We start from the raw sequence: 18,368 nt of genomic DNA, 5'->3' as shown, positions 1-18,368 counted from the left end.
CCCCGCTGGTGCAACTCTTTCTCCATAAGTTCAGCTTCCGACAATCTTGCAGTGATGCCCAGGTGCTTCAGTTGGTTTGCCGCCTCCCAAGCAGAGTTGAAGCTCTTTTCCTGTCATCCAAAGTGACTCTCAACACCGCCGGGTAAGAAGACCTGAACTTGATCTTGCGCTCCTTCAGCTGGCGTTTGATCTCTCTGTATTCCCTGTGCCGATGCTGCAGGGCGGTGGAGTAGTCATGATCCAGAGTGATACGACTCCCTTCAAACTGTAAGTCTTTTGTATTCCAGCCTTTGTACAGGATCCGTTGCTTTGTCTGGAAGTGAAGAAATTTCACCACAATTGATCTGCAGATATTGGGGTTTGTTGGTTGTAGGTGCGCGCTCGATGCCGAGGTTGTCATCTTTGGGTAGTTTGAGTGCTACTTTCAGTAATCTTGCTGTGAAGCCGAGCATATTCTCACCACCCTCAGTGCCTTCTTTCACTCTGTAAATCCGTAGGTTTGACCTCCTCCAGCGGTTTTCAATGTCTTCACAGTGCGCTTCTAAACAGCGTTGTTTCTGCATCATATAGGCCAGCAGCCTCGCTCGCGCAACGTTATCCTCCGTGTTGCTCAGTCTTTGCTCGGCCTCGTCCAGTCTGTTTTCACAGCCTCGTATTTGCTCCTTCACCCCTTTTAGTGAGTGTTCAATTTTGTCTAAGCATTCCGTCAGGTCCTTTCTCATTCCTTTCATCTCAGCCAGGACTTCGGCCATCATGTCGCTGGCAGCACCTGTTTTCTCATTAGCTGCGGTCAAGCTAGCTTCCAATGCGGTTGCACTCTCGTTCTTGTTGCGACTTCTTTGGTTCATTTTTAGTGCTGTGTCAGTATAGGCAAACTGTCCTTCTGTTCTTTTTCAAAAACTACCGTTAATTATAGCTGCTGTGCAGTGATGGGTCGGGTCCGGGCATTTTTAGGCAATTCTGAGCAACAAGCAGAAGAATTGGAAGACATTTAGGAATTTAGCAACACAATCTGCCTTTTGCATCAGCTGAGGCTTGAACTCACAACCTCTGAGACTAAGAATCAATTTCTATCTCACTGAGCTAATTAGTCAGTGACAGTTCATGTGTAGCTTCACAAACTGACTAAGCCAGACGTGCAGGTTTAGCAGCCGTCCATGCATGGAAAAGCAGATTTCAAACCACTGTAAAAAATTCAGTTATCAAAACAAGAATCTGAAAATACACATATTGCATCTAGACAGCATGGAGATGTTGGTAATTTGTTTGTAACAATGATTGATTTGCTCCATAAGTGAAAAACTGATGTTTAACTAGTTGAGCTATGTGCAAAGTGAGAAGCCTCAGATGGTTTCACACTGAAGTATTGACACTGGATCTTTGTGCAAAGTTTGGTTTATTTTCAAGCATGAGAAGGCAGATTTTCTAGCAGAAAAAAGACTTGAAGATGCTGCACAGTGATCAGTCACACTCAGGCAATTTTAAGCAATAAGCTGGAGCACAAGAAGATGTTTACATTACAATGTGGATTCTGCACCAGTTGAGGCTTGAATCTGCAACCTCTGGAACCTAAGACGGTCATCTACCGCTCTGAGTTAATTGGCAAGTAGCACCTCAACAGTGGCTTCACAAATTGAGTAAGCCATTCACTGTTGTGTAGGAAAGTTTTGAACTTTAGACGCTTGCTGTAGCGCCACCATCAGGACTATTGGCTTGAGTTTACAGCTGAGGATATCTGGCATGAGACTGGACCTTTGTGCAAAGTTTGGTGAGTTTTCACCCATGGGAAGTATGATTTCCTCGGAAGAAGAAGAAGAAGAAGAAGAAGAATACCTAGGATTACATTAGTGTCCTGCCAGGACCCTAATTAGTTGTTCAATATGGGTTTATAGTCCGTGAGGTTGGCAGCTCGAGCAGCCATCAGGAAGGGGGGCGGAGCAGAAGTCAAAACACGAATTTTCAAAGACAAAAAAAACAAAACCTTTATTTTATTTTTGTTTCTTGTTTTCATGGCATTGTTTTTCTAAGTGCTGCTCAGATTAATCTTCATGTAATATTTTTAATAAAAGAGAAACATCCTGGTCGTGCTGTGACGTCCTCTGATTCAGTTCAACAGAATCAAACACTGATTAAATGTTATGAATGACTAACTATGAAAATACTTCTTGTTAAAATTTAAAAATTTTTTCCTTAAATGATCAAAATTATCAAATAAATCAAAATTTTTACTAAGTCAAAAATATGACGGTAAATCACTGATGATTCAACCAGGAGCATTTTTTTTTTTTAAATTTTTTATATGTAGAAACTTTTCATCTGTTTTGTCTTTCCCTGTCAGAAACTTGAGCTCGATGTTAAAGAACAAATATTAAAGTTTGATGTGACAGCTGACGTCACTGTTACACAGACACACTGATGAAAAGTAAAAACACAGAATCAGACTGAAATAAACCAAACAAATGTTTCTAAAGTCAAACAGCAGAAATAAAAAGTGTTTCTGAGACTCTTTGTTTTCAGTCAGAGTCTGTGATGTCACTGACGCTGCTGTCGTCAAGGTTACCAGCTGGGTACTCCTTAGAGGTGAGCTTCGACCTGAGGGCTCGCTTCCTGTTGTCATGGAAACAAGAACAAGCTCAGAGAGATGGACGGATGGACAGACGGACAAATGAAGAAATATTTTATATCCAGTTTTAATGTGTCTGATCTCAACCTGCGATAGAAGAAGTTTGGTCGACTTCTGGGCATCTGACTGCCATCTGTCTCCTCGTCCTGGAGACAGACAGAGAGAGAGAGAGAGAGAGACAGACAGACACACAGACATTTCATTGTTCAGTTCAGCCTAGTGTGGATACACATTTAGACAAATAAAGGCCTGTCTCTATCAGAAGTGTTTTAACAGGATAAAGTAGGGTTCTGTCTCTGATGCTCTGTCTGACAGAGTTCGATCAAATCAATGATTCGTAACCGATTTATTATCTGAAGCCTAATTTTTATACAGAAATATTCAGACTGGTTTTAAATCAACAGTGTGACTGTATCTCCTGATCTTTGCTGAGCAACATGTTGTGTGAAAGGAATTAAAGATCTGTCTCAAATACATGCCTGTTGAGTTCAGGGATTAGAAGTTTTATGATATATATATATATACACAGTACAGGCCAAAAGTTTGGACACACCTTCTCATTCAATGCGTTTTCTTTATTTTCATGACTATTTACATTGTAGATTCTCACTGAAGGCATCAAAACTATGAATGAACACATGTGGAGTTATGTACTTAACAAAAAAAGGTGAAATAACTGAAAACATGTTTTATATTCTAGTTTCTTCAAAATAGACACCCTTTGCTCTGATTACTGCTTTGCACACTCTTGGCATTCTCTCCATGAGCTTCAAGAGGTAGTCACCTGAAATGGTTTCCACTTCACAGGTGTGCCTTATCAGGGTTAATTAGTGGAATTTCTTGCTTTATCAATGGGGTTGGGACCATCAGTTGTGTTGTGCAGAAGTCAGGTTAATACACAGCCGACAGCCCTATTGGACAACTGTTAAAATTCATATTATGGCAAGAACCAATCAGCTAACTAAAGAAAAACGAGTGGCCATCATTACTTTAAGAAATGAAGGTCAGTCAGTCCGGAAAATTGCAAAAACTTTAAATGTGTCCCCAAGTGGAGTCACAAAAACCATCAAGCGCTACAACCAAACTGGCACACATGAGGACCGACCCAGGAAAGGAAGACCAAGAGTCACCTCTGCTTCTGAGGATAAGTTCATCCGAGTCACCAGCCTCAGAAATGGCAAGTTAACAGCAGCTCAGATCAGAGACCAGATGAATGCCACACAGAGTTCTAGCAGCAGACCCATCTCTAGAACAACTGTTAAGAGGAGACTGCGCCAATCAGGCCTTCATGGTCAAATAGCTGCTAGGAAACCACTGCTAAGGAGAGGCAACAAGCAGAAGAGATTTGTTTGGGCCAAGAAACACAAGGAATGGACATTAGACCAGTGGAAATCTGTGCTTTGGTCTGATGAGTCCAAATTTGAGATCTTTGGTTCCAACCGCCGTGTCTTTGTGAGACGCAGAAAAGGTGAACGGATGGATTCCACATGCCTGGTTCCCACTGTGAAGCATGGAGGAGGAGGTGTGATGGTGTGGGGGTGTTTTGCTGGTGACACTGTTGGGGATTTATTCAAAATTGAAGGCACACTGAACCAGCATGGCTACCACAGCATCCCGCAGCGACATGCCATCCCATCCGGTTTGCGTTTAGTTGGACGATCATTTATTTTTCAACAGGACAATGACCCCAAACACACCTCCAGGCTGTGTAAGGGCTATTTGACCAAGAAGGAGAGTGATGGAGTGCTGCGGCAGATGACCTGGCCTCCACAGTCACCGGACCTGAACCCAATCCAGATGGTTTGGGGTGAGCTGGACCGCAGAGTGAAGGCAAAGGGGCCAACAAGTGCTAAACACCTCTGGGAACTCCTTCAAGACTGTTGGAAAACCATTTCAGGTGACTACCTCTTGAAGCTCATGGAGAGAATGCCAAGAGTGTGCAAAGCAGTAATCAGAGCAAAGGGTGGCTATTTTGAAGAAACTAGAATATAAAACATGTTTTCAGTTATTTCACCTTTTTTGTTAAGTACATAACTCCACATGTGTTCATTCATAGTTTTGATGCCTTCAGTGAGAATCTACAATGTAAATAGTCATGAAAATAAAGAAAACGCATTGAATGAGAAGGTGTGTCCAAACTTTTGGCCTGTACTGTACATACACATATATACATATACATATATATATACATATACACACATATATATATATATATATATATATATATATATATATTTGTAAGGCAAGGCAAGTTTATTTGTAGAGCACAATTCGTACACAAAGTAATTCAAAGTGCTTTTCAGAACAAGAAAATGCATTAAAATCACAATACAAAATAAAAACATAAATAATCATCATAAAATGAACTTTAAAAGAGAAGAGTGCAGATAAGATCCTTTCAGTCATATGCACAGTGAAATAGAGCTGTTTTGAGCCTAAATTTGAACATTGTCAGAGTAGAGGCCTGTCTCACATCTTCAGAAAGACTGTTCCAGATTTTAGCTGCATAAAACTGGAATCCTGATTCCCCATGTTTAGTCCTGACTCTGGGCACCAGCAGGAGGCCGGTCCCTGAGGTCCTCAGAGTCCGAGATGGTTCATATGGCACTAACATGTCAGAGATGTACTTTGGTGCTAGGCCGTGGAGAGACTTGTACACAAGCAGAGCTGCTTTAAAGTCTATTCTCTGAGCCACAGGAAGCCAGTGTAGAGACCTGAGCACAGGACTAATGTGCTCGTACCTCCTGGTTCTGGTCAGGACCCGAGCAGCAGCATTCTGGATGTACTGCAGCTGTCTTACAGCCCGTTTGGAGAGGCCAGTGAGCAGGCCGTTACAGTAGTCTAACCCACTAGAGACAAATGCATGGATAAGTCTCTCCAAGTCAGGTTTAGACACTATACCTTTGATTTGGCAATGTTTTTTAGATGGTAAAAAGCTGCTGATGTTATTGATTTGATGTGGCTGTTAAAGTTCAAGTCTGAGTCCATTATTACCCCGAGATTTCTAACCTGATTTGTAGGTTTTAGAGAGAGAGACTGGAGGTGACTGCTGACACTTTCTCTTTGTTTCTGTGGACCAAATACGATGACTTCAGTCTTATCTGAATTTAGCTGGAGAAAGTTGTTTTGCATCCACACACTGACCTGTTGGATGCAGTGACAGAGTGAATCCACTGGTCCATATTCACCTGCTGTCAGTGAGACATAGATCTGAGTGTCGTCTGCATAACTGTGGTAGGACACATTATTACTTTGTATTAACTGGCCTCAAGGCAGCATGTAGAGATTGAACAGAAGGGGTCCCAGGATTGACCCTTGGGGCACCCCACAGGTCAAGGCCATGTGGTCTGAGACACAGTTACCAATTTCAACAAAGTACTTCCTGTCTTCTAGATAGGACTTCAACCAATTTAGGGCAGTGCCAGAGATGCCCACCCAGTCCTCTAGTCTCTGTGAAAGGATCTCATGATCGACAGTGTCAAAAGCAGCACTCAGATCTAGCAGGACTAAAACTGAGACTTTGCCTGTGTCAGTGTTCAGGCGGATGTCATTTGTCACCTTAATAAGAGCGGTCTCAGTGCTGTGATGGGGTCTAAAACCTGACTGGAAAACATCAAAGGAGTTGTTCATTAGGAGAAAGTCAGTAAGCTGTTGGTAAACAACTTTCGCAAGGACTTTGCCTAAAAACGGCAGATTTGAAATGGGCCGGTAGTTGTTCAGTACTGTGGCATTGAGACTGCTCTTCTTTAGGAGAGGCTTTATGACCGCAGTTTTCAAGGCCTTTGGGAATGTTCCAGATTGTAGTGACATGTTAACTATATGAGCGAGTGGTGGTAACAAACTGCTCAGCACGGACTTTAGAAATCTAGTGGGTAACACATCGAGGCAGCATGTAGATGAACTCAGACTGGTGATGATCTCTTGGACAGTTTTGTCAGTTACAGGTGCAAAATGAGTCAGCTCTAAGTGGCTGCAGGGTTGTTATTGGTGTTGTGGAATTGATGGCATTTTTAATGGTCTGAACCTTGTCGCAAAAGAATACTGCAAACTCATTACACTTAGATGTGGAGATCAGTTCCAGCGGCAGTTGAGCTGGAGGGTTTGTTAATCTGTTCACTGTTGCAAATAAGACACGCGAGTTGTTACTGCAGTTTCCAATAATTTCAGAAAAGTACCTCTCCCTTGTTCTACGTAAGATCCGGTTGAACACGTACAACTTTTCTTTATAAATTTCATAATGAACATGAAGCTTTGACTTGCGCCATTTGCACTCAGCCCTCCGGCACTCCCTTTTCTGTGCCCTGACCAAGTCGTCATTCCTCCATGGCGCCTTCTGCTTATTTTTAACCATTTTAACCTTCACAGGGGCAATGGTGTCCAGAACATTCAAAACACTCGAAGTAACAGAGTTCAACAAATCATCAACATTAGAACATGAGGCATTTTCAAAGTTTATCATTTCCATGAACAGAGCACCTGTGCTGTTATTTATGTGTCTCCTCCGAACAACTGCAGGACCAGCCGGTGGTTTGGGAGAAACAGACAGGTCAAAGAAGACACAGAAATGATCAGACAGAGCAGCATCAACCACATTGACGTTTGAAATATTAACCCCCTTTGTAATGAGCAGGTCCAGAGTGTGCTGCGCTCTGCTGTGGGTGGGCTCACACACATGCTGAGTCAGGCCAAAGGTTTCAAGGACAGCACTGAGCTCTTTAGCATTTCTGTCACAGACAATATCCACATGTACATTAAAATCACCTGTAATGACCAAACCATCAAAGTCTGTGCATACAATTGAAAGCATCCTGGTAAAATCATCAATAAAACTTTGACGGTGCTGGGGAGGCTTGTATATAACTACACAGAGTATGGACGGAGATTGTTTTAGCTCCATTTTAAAGGATACATACTCAAATGATGAAAACACTCCAAATGACAACCTGTGCATAACCATATGATCTCTAAATACTGCACAGACACCTCCACCCTTTTTGTTTTCTCGTGTTTCAGATTCAAATTTGTAGTTGGGTGGAGCTGATTCCGTTAGAACAGCATTACCTGTGTTTTTGTCAAGCCATGTTTCAGTTAAAAACATAAAATCAAGATTATACAAAGAGATCAAATTATTAATTAAAAATGATTTGTTAGACAAGGATCTGACATTAAGCACAGCAAGTTTCAGATTAGTTTCAGTAGGACTGGACATTATCTTCTTACAAGGGATATGGATTAAATTTCTCTGATTGGACAGTCTTATTGTCCTTCTGTAATCTGGTCTATGTGGTGTGGCTGTAGATATAGCACTAGGGGAGAATATTGTCTCACAGGGCCCAGCTTGATATTACCTTTATCATGGCTGTAAGTCCTGGGACAGCAGAGGCCCTGTGCATCCTAGCTCTTAGGGATACCAGCTCTGGGGGCAGGCAGGGGAGGACGAGCAGGGGGAAGTTTGGGTGATGGACCAGATGAAAACCGAGGGGGAGGAGCTGAGGGAGCTTTAGTTTGTGAAGCAGGAGAGTTGAAGCTCCTGTGTGACTTGAGGGGCACAGTTTTATACGGGGAAGAGTTCAGCATAGTTGGTGATAGAAGTCTTGACCTTGCTATATTAGGGGTGAGGGGAACCATCTTAATCCCTGATTTGATCAGGCTTTCAAGATGGTTGGGAAGGCCCATGGGGGAAGGTGGGGATGAAAAGGAGAGGGACAAATCTCTAGAGGGGGTAGATGTGGCAGGGGGGGCCCAGGGCTGGTCTGTGGGTAGAGGAGGTGATGGGGGTGCTGCCGGGTCTGAAACTTCTGCTGGGGCCGTCACAGACGAGTCCAAGGCCTGTGATGAGGGCCCGGGGGGAGGTGGAACCGATGGCGGGCCTGAATCCTTCACTGGGGGCGGTGGAGGCTGTTGTGGTGCAGCTGGTGCTGAAACACTGGCTTGGTCTCTGGCTTCTGCGACAGAGATGCTTCTCTCATTCCTCTTTTCTCTCACTGGTCGCTCAGGACCCTGTCCTGGCCCATTTTGATGCCTCAGAGCGTGGAGGAGGTGTTCCGTCAGCACTCTCCTCCCACCTCTGCACAGGTGTGGGCCCTTTCCCTTGAACAGGTCCTCTCGTTTCCAGAACAGATAAAAGTTCTCAATGTAGTGCAAACCTCTGTGCGCACACTCTTTGGACAGCCATGTGTTCAGCTGAAGCAGCCGGCTGAACTTGTTTATCTTCCTGTCTATGTTTGGAAGAGGTCCACTAATGAATGCCTTGACCTCCACTTTATCAAGCTCCTTGAAGAACTTAGTGAAATCCAGACGAGACGACGCTGTTCGGCCCCGTGAACCCGTGAATGTAACATTTACATTTAAAAGAACACCCAGATGGAACTGTTGATAGGAGAAGCGTTGTCTGAAGGTTCTGTTTGAACCATCAGAGAACTTCAGCCTGAAATATCAACTCAACACAAAGAGGTCTGAGCAAACACAGCCTCTGATGCTAATGCTAACAGTTAGCCTCGACCAGGTGTTCAGACTGAGTCAGTCTACCTGTGACCAACTCACTCACTGCAGACAGTTTGGGTGGTAGAGGACAGGGGGACACCTGTGTCCAACATCCAGCAGCTTCACTACAACACATCTAACAACATTCATCACTGCCGACACTTTAAACTCTTTAACAGCAAAAATTAATGATTAATTTAGATGAATTAATCACAGAGCAGGTCATTAATTAGATGAAGTATGTGTGATATGTGAATCTTTACGGACGGTCCCTCCTCTGCTCCTACAGAGTCAGAGTCCCCTCAACACACATAAACCAGAACAGATGCTAACAGGTGTTAGCCCTGATGCTAATCATTACTGAGTTCATAGGTGTTACAGAAAGCTCAGAGAGCATCAGAGATGCCTCAGGTAACTTACCCATGATGCAGCAGTGCAGGGCTTCTGCTCAGACTCTGTGGCTCCTCCTACAGGAGAGTCCTGCTGCTGCTGCAGCACTGCCACCTCCTCATTTTCCCCTGACGTCCCACTGCGCACCTCCTCACTGCTCCCTGATACCACCAGGTCACATGACTCAATATAACATGACAGGAAGTCACATGACTCAATATAACATGACGGCAAGTCACATGACTCAATATAACATGACGGCAAGTCACATGACTCAAGTTAAAGTGACACCAGGTCACATGACTCTCACCTTTGGTATCCTTCTCTGTCGGCTCCTCCTCTTCATCGCTGCTCACACTCCTCTCACACTGACAGACAGAGAACCTTCATCATTACATCATCACCTCATCATCATCACCTTCATCAGCTCCCCTTCCTCCTCCTCACCTGGTGAGTGTTGCAGGTGAGTCTGCGGAGGCGTGTCCTCAGCTGTAGCTCCTCCCCCTGTGACCTCAGCAGGAGGAGCTCCAGCCTATCAGATTGCTCAGTGAGCTGTCTGACCTGCTCCCTGTACTGATCCTTCTCCTGCAAGAGCTGCCGCACCTCCTCCTGATGCTCCGCCCGTGATGCCAACGCCTGGAGGACCGTGACACGCTCTTGAAATTATCATCATCATCATCATCACTGATAGTAATTTATTCTAGAACATCATCCTCCTCTCTTCCTTCTCTCCTTCCTCCTTCCTCTCCTTCTCCTCCTCACCTTGTCCCTCTCCCTGATCACCTCCTCCAGCTGTCTAAGGGTTTGTTTGTTTCGTTGGCGATACATCTTGGCGTCTCCCTTCAACTGAGTGGACAGCAGCTCCAACTCCTCCTTCTCCTCCTGACTCTGAAACAAACAGAAGTCACATTTGTTTGCTATGAATCACATCGATGTTTCTAGAGTCCAGTTCAGACCAAAGATTGTTGACGAGACGAAACTGTTTTAGAACGTCACAGAGAAAAGTGTCAGCGGTGTGAACTGGACTCAAGCCGGCTGATGGTGTCACCTGACACTCAGCTGGTCAAATGGCCGGCGGCTGGTTTTAAAGCACGTCACCTGTTTCAACAGCCAATCAGCTTGTAGTGAAGTCAGCTGGTCAAGTCAAAATGACCACAGACGGCGTGTTGGCTTGCTGCAGCAGGTGCTCCGTCCCCACAGAGCCCTCTGTTTCTGTCCTCACGGTGTGCCGGTGTCAGACGGTGGGTCGCTGCTGCTGCTGCTGGCTGTATGTGCTTATGCCCCGCCCACACACACATTCTCACTGACTGATGAATTGGCGCTGGTTATTTATATTATTGTGGCGTATTGATTATGAATACAGTCCATCTGATGCTGGTTTTGTTTCATCACTGGAGCCAGTATCTCACTATCACTATCCTCATTCAGAGTTTAAGAAGCTACAAATTATAATCAGCCACAAAATAAGTCTGAAAAGCTGCAAATCAGAACGAAGTACAGAGAGTTGTTGACTAGAGATGATACGCCGTCTCACGGTGGTCACTTCCTGTCAACCACCAGCTTTTTACAACTTTGCAGAACGGAGCCTTGACAGTAGTTAGTTGTTTGTTTCAACTTGTCTCATCGTGAATCTTTGGTCTGAACTGGACTTTAGGTGACGTAGTGTACGAGTCGACTCATCTCAACCTGTCAAATCCCATCATGGACCTACATGTGAGGTAACTTCCTGTTTTGGACGCTGCGTCAAGTTACGCATGTTACATGTCATGTATCTTTTCAAAATAAACTTCAATTTTTGCAGGAAATGTTTCTGCTTGTTACAGTGTTTTTCAAAATAAACTTACAGCGTCAGTAAAACACTTTGTTTTTAGGTTCATTTCCTGAAGTTCAGGTGACAAAAGCTCGTGGTCAGGTTTAGATAAAACATCATAGGTTGCAACTAACGTAACGTAATCTCAGGTGACATACGTCACTAGCGTAACATGCTAATGTAACAGAGTTATAAGTGCACTTCATTCATTCCTGTTGCTTTATTATTTAAAGTTTCTGTTGAGTGTTTGTAGTTTGATCTCTGAGTTATTTTTAATGTTTCCTGTGTAAATTAACCTGCTGCACATCACCTCTTCTGTCCCTCCTGAGTTCCTGTAGCTCCATCTGTCTCTCACAGTGCTGTTTTGCATTGAATGAAGCGGTTTGTGTTTTAATCATTGCTGCGTGTTGTTTCTGTCACGCCAGCAGCTGTTTGTGTTTTTCTGACCGCTGATGAGAGTTTTGTGGACGTTTTTCATTGAACTTTTTACCGCCATGTGTTTCACAGCAAGCCGCCTCGTGTCATGTGACTGACGTAGTGCTGCAGCTTTTAACCTCCAGTCTCTGCTGTAAAACACTGTTACTGTGTGTTGAGGAGCAGAGCTGCAGAAACAGGAGTCCAGAAGACAAATAATGTCCCATACTGTCTCTGCTGGACAAAATGAAAGCTGGGAAATAATATCTGAGTCGTGTCACCTCCACCTCCGCCCGCCCTGTGGGGACTTCCTCCCTGTTTAGAACGTGGCTCAGAGCGTCACAAACTGCCGCCGCTCAGTGTGCCTCGTCCGGCCGCAGGAGGAGCCTATGTCAGAGACTGACGCTGAGATCCACAGACAAACTGTCTGTATATGACGAGTTCATCTGTTGGGACTGTGTCATCAGGAGGTGGACGGCGGTGGTGGAGAGACGCCTGCTGAGCTGCCGACCACAGAGACCAAACAACACAACAGGCGTTGTTTGGAGACCAAACGTGACTTTCAGCAACCTGTCGCTGCGTTTACAGCAAAGATAACTGAGTATTTAATCCCAAACTTCTCTGAACTTTGACCAGGTGTTTCTGTGCCTGAATGTGACCATGGTAACCACGGTAACCACAGTGTTATAAAAACAAAGTGTAAATGTATCTGCCACAGAGTGATGGACAAACGTAACATATCTGTGGTTTGTAGAACCGAACGACGGCAGCTTTTATTCTGCTGATTTTACTGTGAAACACGACAGATGGTTTTTGTCTGACTCGACGTGTTTTAGTTTCATTAACGAGTCACTTTAATTCATCACCTCCTCCTCCTCCTCCTCCTCCTCCTCCTCACCCTGGCTCTCTGCTCCTCGGCTCGGTGCAGGTCTCTCCTCAGTCTTAACATTGAAGCCAGGAGGTTCATCTGAGGAGGAGCTGGACTCTCCTTCTGCTGCTTCTCCTCCTTCTTCTTCTCTTGTTTCTCCTCCTTCTTCTCCTCCTGTTTCTCCTCCTTCTCCTTCAGCTCCTCCAGTCTGTTGGGGTGGAAGAAGGTCTCGGAGGGCAGAGCCAGACTCCTGCTCTGAGACACACAGGCTAATGTCAGCATGATGATCATGTACGATGGTGATTACATGTCTTTGTTCTTGTCAATAAAGCTAATTGAACTGAATCTAAACACTGTGATTGGTCCGATCTAAAGCTCCGCCCACACCTCCACCTGCTGCAGGTGTCGACACTGACAGTCAGAGGGTCAGAACTATGATCATTACAAATAAAAGAGGAGCGGCCATGTTGGCTCCGTCCCCCCACCCTCTGAGTGTGAGACAGTGTTAGTGGGCCACAGGTGATCATGTGACATGTGAGGGGGCGTGGCTACCTCCTGCAGCGGCCTCAGTGTTCGCCGTCTCAGCAGACGAGTCTGACTCTCAGCTCGCAGCACCGTGTGTTTCAGACGCTCCACCTGCGCGCGCACACACACACACACACACACACACACCCACACACACACACACACAGATTAGAGGTTAGAGGTCAACCAGAAGGACAGGGGTCAACGGGTCAGGTCTCAGAGGTCATGTGTCAGCTGACCTCTATCTGCAGGTCCCTGTTGGCGAGCAGGGCGTTGCTCTTCTCCTGGTTCAGCGCGTTGATGTCGGCCATCAGACTGTAGTTGTGATCTCGCAGCTGTTTGACCTCGTCGCTCAGACGCTCGCGCTCCTCCCGGATCTTCTGCACGCGCTCAGTCAACTTCCTCATCTCACGGTCCCTCAACTGCTGCTGCCGAGACCACACCTCCTGACACACCCACCGCCAGCAACACGCCAAACACATGGGTTAAAACCACCACAGACTGACAACATGTACGTCTCTGATGCTTCCTTAGTAACCACCCACCTGTTCCTTAGCGACGGAGCACGCCTGCTGCCGACGCCTCCTCTCGTCCTGCAGCGCCCTCTGCAGGCGGCTCAGCTCCGACATCAAGAACTGAGTCAGACCGGACTCACCTGCCGTGTCTGGAGACACACGTTACACAACACATACAGGTGAACACACAGGTAAACAAAGTAAACACACAAGTAAACAAAGTAAACACACAGGTAAACAAGTAAACACACAGGTAAACAAAGTAAACACACAGGTAAACACACAGGTAGACAAGTAAACACACAGGTAAACAAGTAAACACAGGTAAACAAGTAAACACACAGGTAAACAAGTAAACACAGGTAAACAAGTAAACACACAGGTAAACACACAGGTAAACAAGTAAACACACAGGTAGACACACAGGTAAACAAGTAAACACAAGTAAACAAGTAAACACACAGATAGACACACAGGTAAACAAGTAAACACACAGGTAAACACACATGTAAACAAGTAAACAAAGTAAACACACATGTAAACAAGTAAACACACAGGTAAACACACAGGTAAACAAGTAAACACAGGTAAACAAGTAAAAACAGGTAAACACACAGGTAAACAAGTAAAAACACAGGTAAACAAGTAAACACAGGTAAACAAGTAAACACACAGGTAAACACACAGGTAAACAAGTAAACACACAGGTAAACAAGTAAACACACAAATAAATACACAGGTAAACAAGTAAACACACAGGTAGACACACAGGTAAACAAGTAAACACAGGTAAACAAGTAAACACACAGGTAAACACACAGGTAAACAAGTAAACAAAGTAAACACACATGTAAACAAGTAAACACACAGGTAAACACACAGGTAAACAAGTAAACACACAGGTAAACAAGTAAACACACAGGTAGACACACAGGTAAAGCAGTAAACACAGAGATAAACAAGTAAACCCACAAATAAACACACAGGTTAACAAGTAAACACAGGTAAACAAGTAAACACACAGGTGGACACACAGGTAAACAAGTAAACACAGGTAAACAAGTAAACACACAGGTGGACACACAGGTAAACAAGTAAACACAGGTAAACAAGTAAACACAGAGGTAAACAAGTAAACACAGGTAAACAAGTAAACACACAGGTAAACACACAGGTAAACAAGTAAACATACAGGTAGACACACAGGTAAACCAGTAAACACAGAGGTAAACAAGTAAACACACAAATAAACACACAGGTAAACAAGTAAACACAAGTAAACAAGTAAACACACAGATAGACACACAGGTAAACAAGTAAACACACAGGTAAACACACATGTAAACAAGTAAACAAAGTAAACACACATGTAAACAAGTAAACACACAGGTAAACACACAGGTAAACAAGTAAACACAGGTAAACAAGTAAACACACAGGTAAACACACAGGTAAACAAGTAAACACACAGGTAAACAAGTAAACACAGGTAAACAAGTAAACACACAGGTAGACACACAGGTAAACAAGTAAACACACAGGTAAACAAGTAAACACACAAATAAATACACAGGTAAACAAGTAAACACACAGGTAGACACACAGGTAAACAAGTAAACACACAGGTTAACAAGTAAACACAAGTAAACACAAATAAACACACAGGTAAACAAGTAAACACAAGTAAACAAGTAAACACACAGGTGGACACACAGGTAAACAAGTAAACACACAGGTAAACAAGCAAACACAAGTAAACAAGTAAACACACAGTTAGACACACAGGTAAACAAGTAAACACACAGGTAAACAAGTAAACACAGGTAAACAAGTAAACACACAGGTGGACACACAGGTAAACAAGTAAACACACAGGTGGACACACAGATAAACAAGTAAACACAGGTAAACAAGTAAACACAGAGGTAAACAAGTAAACACACAAATAAACACACAGGTAAACAAGTAAACGCACCGATGAGGATGCTGAAGGTCTTGTTGGGCTCCTTCCCGGTGATGCGGCTGTACAGCTGAGGATAATCCAGCTCCAGACTCTCCAGGAAAGCCGTGTGACCTTTGACCCCCGTCCTCTGCAGGATGTCCAGCAGGGCTCCTGTGAAGGTCAAAGGTCAGCTGCGTCAGTCAGACACAGAGACCCAGTGACAGGCACAACATGGGAGACTAGAACATGACCTGACTGACTCGGACCTGATCTCAGGCTGCGTTCAGGCTAAGACACGAGTTGATCTGTGTGACATCACTGATACGAGCCGTGTGATTGGCTGTCAGTGGTACATAATAAATCTGTTTCCATGGAGACGTTTTTCTTACCGACTTTTCTCCTCCTGACGACGAGGGCGGGGTCGTTGAAGAGCTGCTCCTCATCCTCCGCACTAAGCACCTGACAGGACAACCAATCAACACCTGAGGATGAAGAGGAGGAGGAGGAGGGAGAGGAGGAGGAGGAGGGAGAGGAGGAGGGAGAGCAGGAGGAGCAACAGGAGCATAAGGAGTGCAAAGCAGAAACAGTCCTATAGGAAGGAGGAGGTGCAGCAACAGGAGGAGCAATACCTGACACTGTCGGAGGTAAGGAGTGATCCTTGAAGGGTCGATGGTTTTAATGAGGAGCATCCTGAAATCATCCAGCTGCAGCCAGCAGAGGTCGTCCTCACACACCTCCTCCATCTGTGTACTAATACACACAATGAGTACTGATACACACACACTGAGTACTGATACACACACACTGAGTACTGATACACACACACTGAGTACTGATACACACACTGAGTACTAATACACACACTGAGTACTAATACACACAATGAGTACTGATACACACACTGAGTACTGACACACACAATGAGTACTGATACACACACACTGAGTACTAATACACACAATGAGTACTGATACACACACACTGAGTACTAATACACACAATGAGTACTGATACACACACACTGAGTACTGATACACACACACTGAGTACTGATACACACAATGAGTACTGATACACACACTGAGTACTAATACACACACTGAGTACTAATACACACAATGAGTACTGATACACACACACTGAGTACTGATACACACACTGAGTACTAATACACACAGTGAGTACTGATACACACACAATGAGTACTGATTAACACACTGAGCACTGATACACACACATTGAGTACTGATACACACACTGAGTACTGATACACACACACTGAGTACTGATACACACACATTGAGTACTGATACACACACTGAGCACTGATACACACACACTGAGTACTGATACACACACAGTGAGTACTGATACACACACTGAGTACTGATACACACACAGTGAGTACTGATACACACACAGTGAGTACTGATACACACACCGAGTACTGATACACACACACTGAGTACTGATACACACACTGAGTACTGATACACACATACTGAGTACTGATACACACACTGAGTACTAATACACACACTGAGTACTGATACACACACTGAGTACTGATACACACACACTGAGTACTGATACACACATACTGAGTACTGATACACACACTGAGTACTGATACACACACTGAGTACTGATACACACATACTGAGTACTGATACACACACTGAGTACTGATACACACACTGAGTACTGATACACACATACTGAGTACTGATACACACACTGAGTACTGATACACACACTGAGTACTGATACACACATACTGAGTACTGATACACACACTGAGTACTAATACACACACTGAGTACTGATACACACACTGAGTACTAATACACACACTGAGTACTGATACACACACTGAGTACTAATACACACACTGAGTACTGATACACACACTGAGTACTAATACACACACTGAGTACTGATACACACACTGAGTACTGATACACACACTGAGTACTGATACACACACTGAGTACTAATACACACACTGAGTACTGATACACACACTGAGTACTAATACACACACTGAGTACTGATACACACACTGAGTACTGATACACACACTGAGTACTGATACACACACAGTGAGTACTGATACACACACTGAGTACTGATACACACATACTGAGTACTGATACACACACTGAGTACTGATACACACACTGAGTACTGATACACACACTGAGTACTAATACACACACTGAGTACTGATACACACACTGAGTACTAATACACATACTGAGTACTGATACACACACTGAGTACTAATACACACACTGAGTACTGATACACACTGAGTATCAATACATACTGTCTCCACCTGAGTACACATCCAGTATTAATACACAGAGCACTAACATACACTGAGAATTACAACATACTCAGTACACACACTGCACACAGTAATACTACACATTAAATACACAATTTGAACACACCTTCACCGTTCTGCTGTCCCTCCGTCTGTCCCTCCGTCTGTCCCTCCGTCTGTTGTCTATTCTTCTGTTTTCAGAGGAAGAAGTGGTTTCTGCCACTTCCTGTTTTTGGCTCCACCCTCTCTGATCTGAATCCACTAATCAGGTTGCAGCTGCAGCTCATTAACATACCTAAGCAGGTGATGCTGTTTACCTGTCCACAGGTGAGATGATTCAGGTGATCAGCTGATCCTGGATATCAACATCTGGAAGATTCTTCATCTACATAAACACTGACAGCTGCAGCAGGTATCCAGGACCCACTCATCAGTGATCAGTAATCAATATCTGTGATCAGTAATTCTG

The 18,368-nt window shown here is 44.2% G+C and overlaps 1 protein-coding gene across 3 annotated transcripts; it reads right to left on the bottom strand.

Moving 5' to 3' along the window:
• Positions 1-1,385: 1,385 nt before the first annotated feature.
• Positions 1,386-18,157, bottom strand: card9 (caspase recruitment domain family, member 9). Of its 3 annotated transcripts, none has more exons than XM_033618861.2 (14): positions 18,027-18,157; positions 16,200-16,320; positions 15,960-16,029; positions 15,604-15,741; positions 13,659-13,777; positions 13,353-13,559; positions 13,141-13,224; positions 12,619-12,843; positions 10,259-10,384; positions 9,944-10,132; positions 9,807-9,864; positions 9,527-9,657; positions 2,711-2,769; positions 1,386-2,607 (listed from the first exon to the last, which is right to left on the bottom strand). In XM_033618861.2, exons 2-14 carry the CDS (start codon positions 16,311-16,313, stop codon positions 2,514-2,516), a joined length of 1,614 nt encoding a protein of 537 aa, XP_033474752.1. In that variant the 5' UTR covers positions 16,314-16,320; positions 18,027-18,157; the 3' UTR covers positions 1,386-2,513. The 3 variants fall into 3 exon arrangements, with proteins under 3 accessions (XP_033474752.1, XP_033474753.1, XP_078027248.1); XM_033618862.2 differs by having other exon boundaries at positions 16,200-16,313; positions 18,027-18,111; XM_078171122.1 differs by lacking the exons at positions 1,386-2,607; positions 2,711-2,769 and having other exon boundaries at positions 9,542-9,679.
• Between the last annotated feature and the right edge of the window lie 211 nt (positions 18,158-18,368).

The sequence above is a fragment of the Epinephelus lanceolatus genome, chromosome 9, assembly GCF_041903045.1.
Source record: "Epinephelus lanceolatus isolate andai-2023 chromosome 9, ASM4190304v1, whole genome shotgun sequence".
Taxonomy (NCBI): domain Eukaryota; kingdom Metazoa; phylum Chordata; class Actinopteri; order Perciformes; family Serranidae; genus Epinephelus; species Epinephelus lanceolatus.
This window is presented reverse-complemented; position numbering and strand designations above follow the sequence as displayed.

Excerpts from the sequence above, each read along its gene's own strand:
- card9 (XM_033618861.2), bottom strand. The coding sequence starts at position 16,313 with ATGGAGGAGGTGTGTGAGGACGACCTCTGCTGGCTGCAGCTGGATGAT. Across the intron at positions 13,225-13,352 it reads ACAGGGACCTGCAGATAGAG|GTGGAGCGTCTGAAACACAC; the intron begins GTCAGCTGACAC and ends GTGCGCGCGCAG. Across the intron at positions 12,844-13,140 it reads CACTGAGGCCGCTGCAGGAG|AGCAGGAGTCTGGCTCTGCC; the intron begins GTAGCCACGCCC and ends TGTGTGTCTCAG.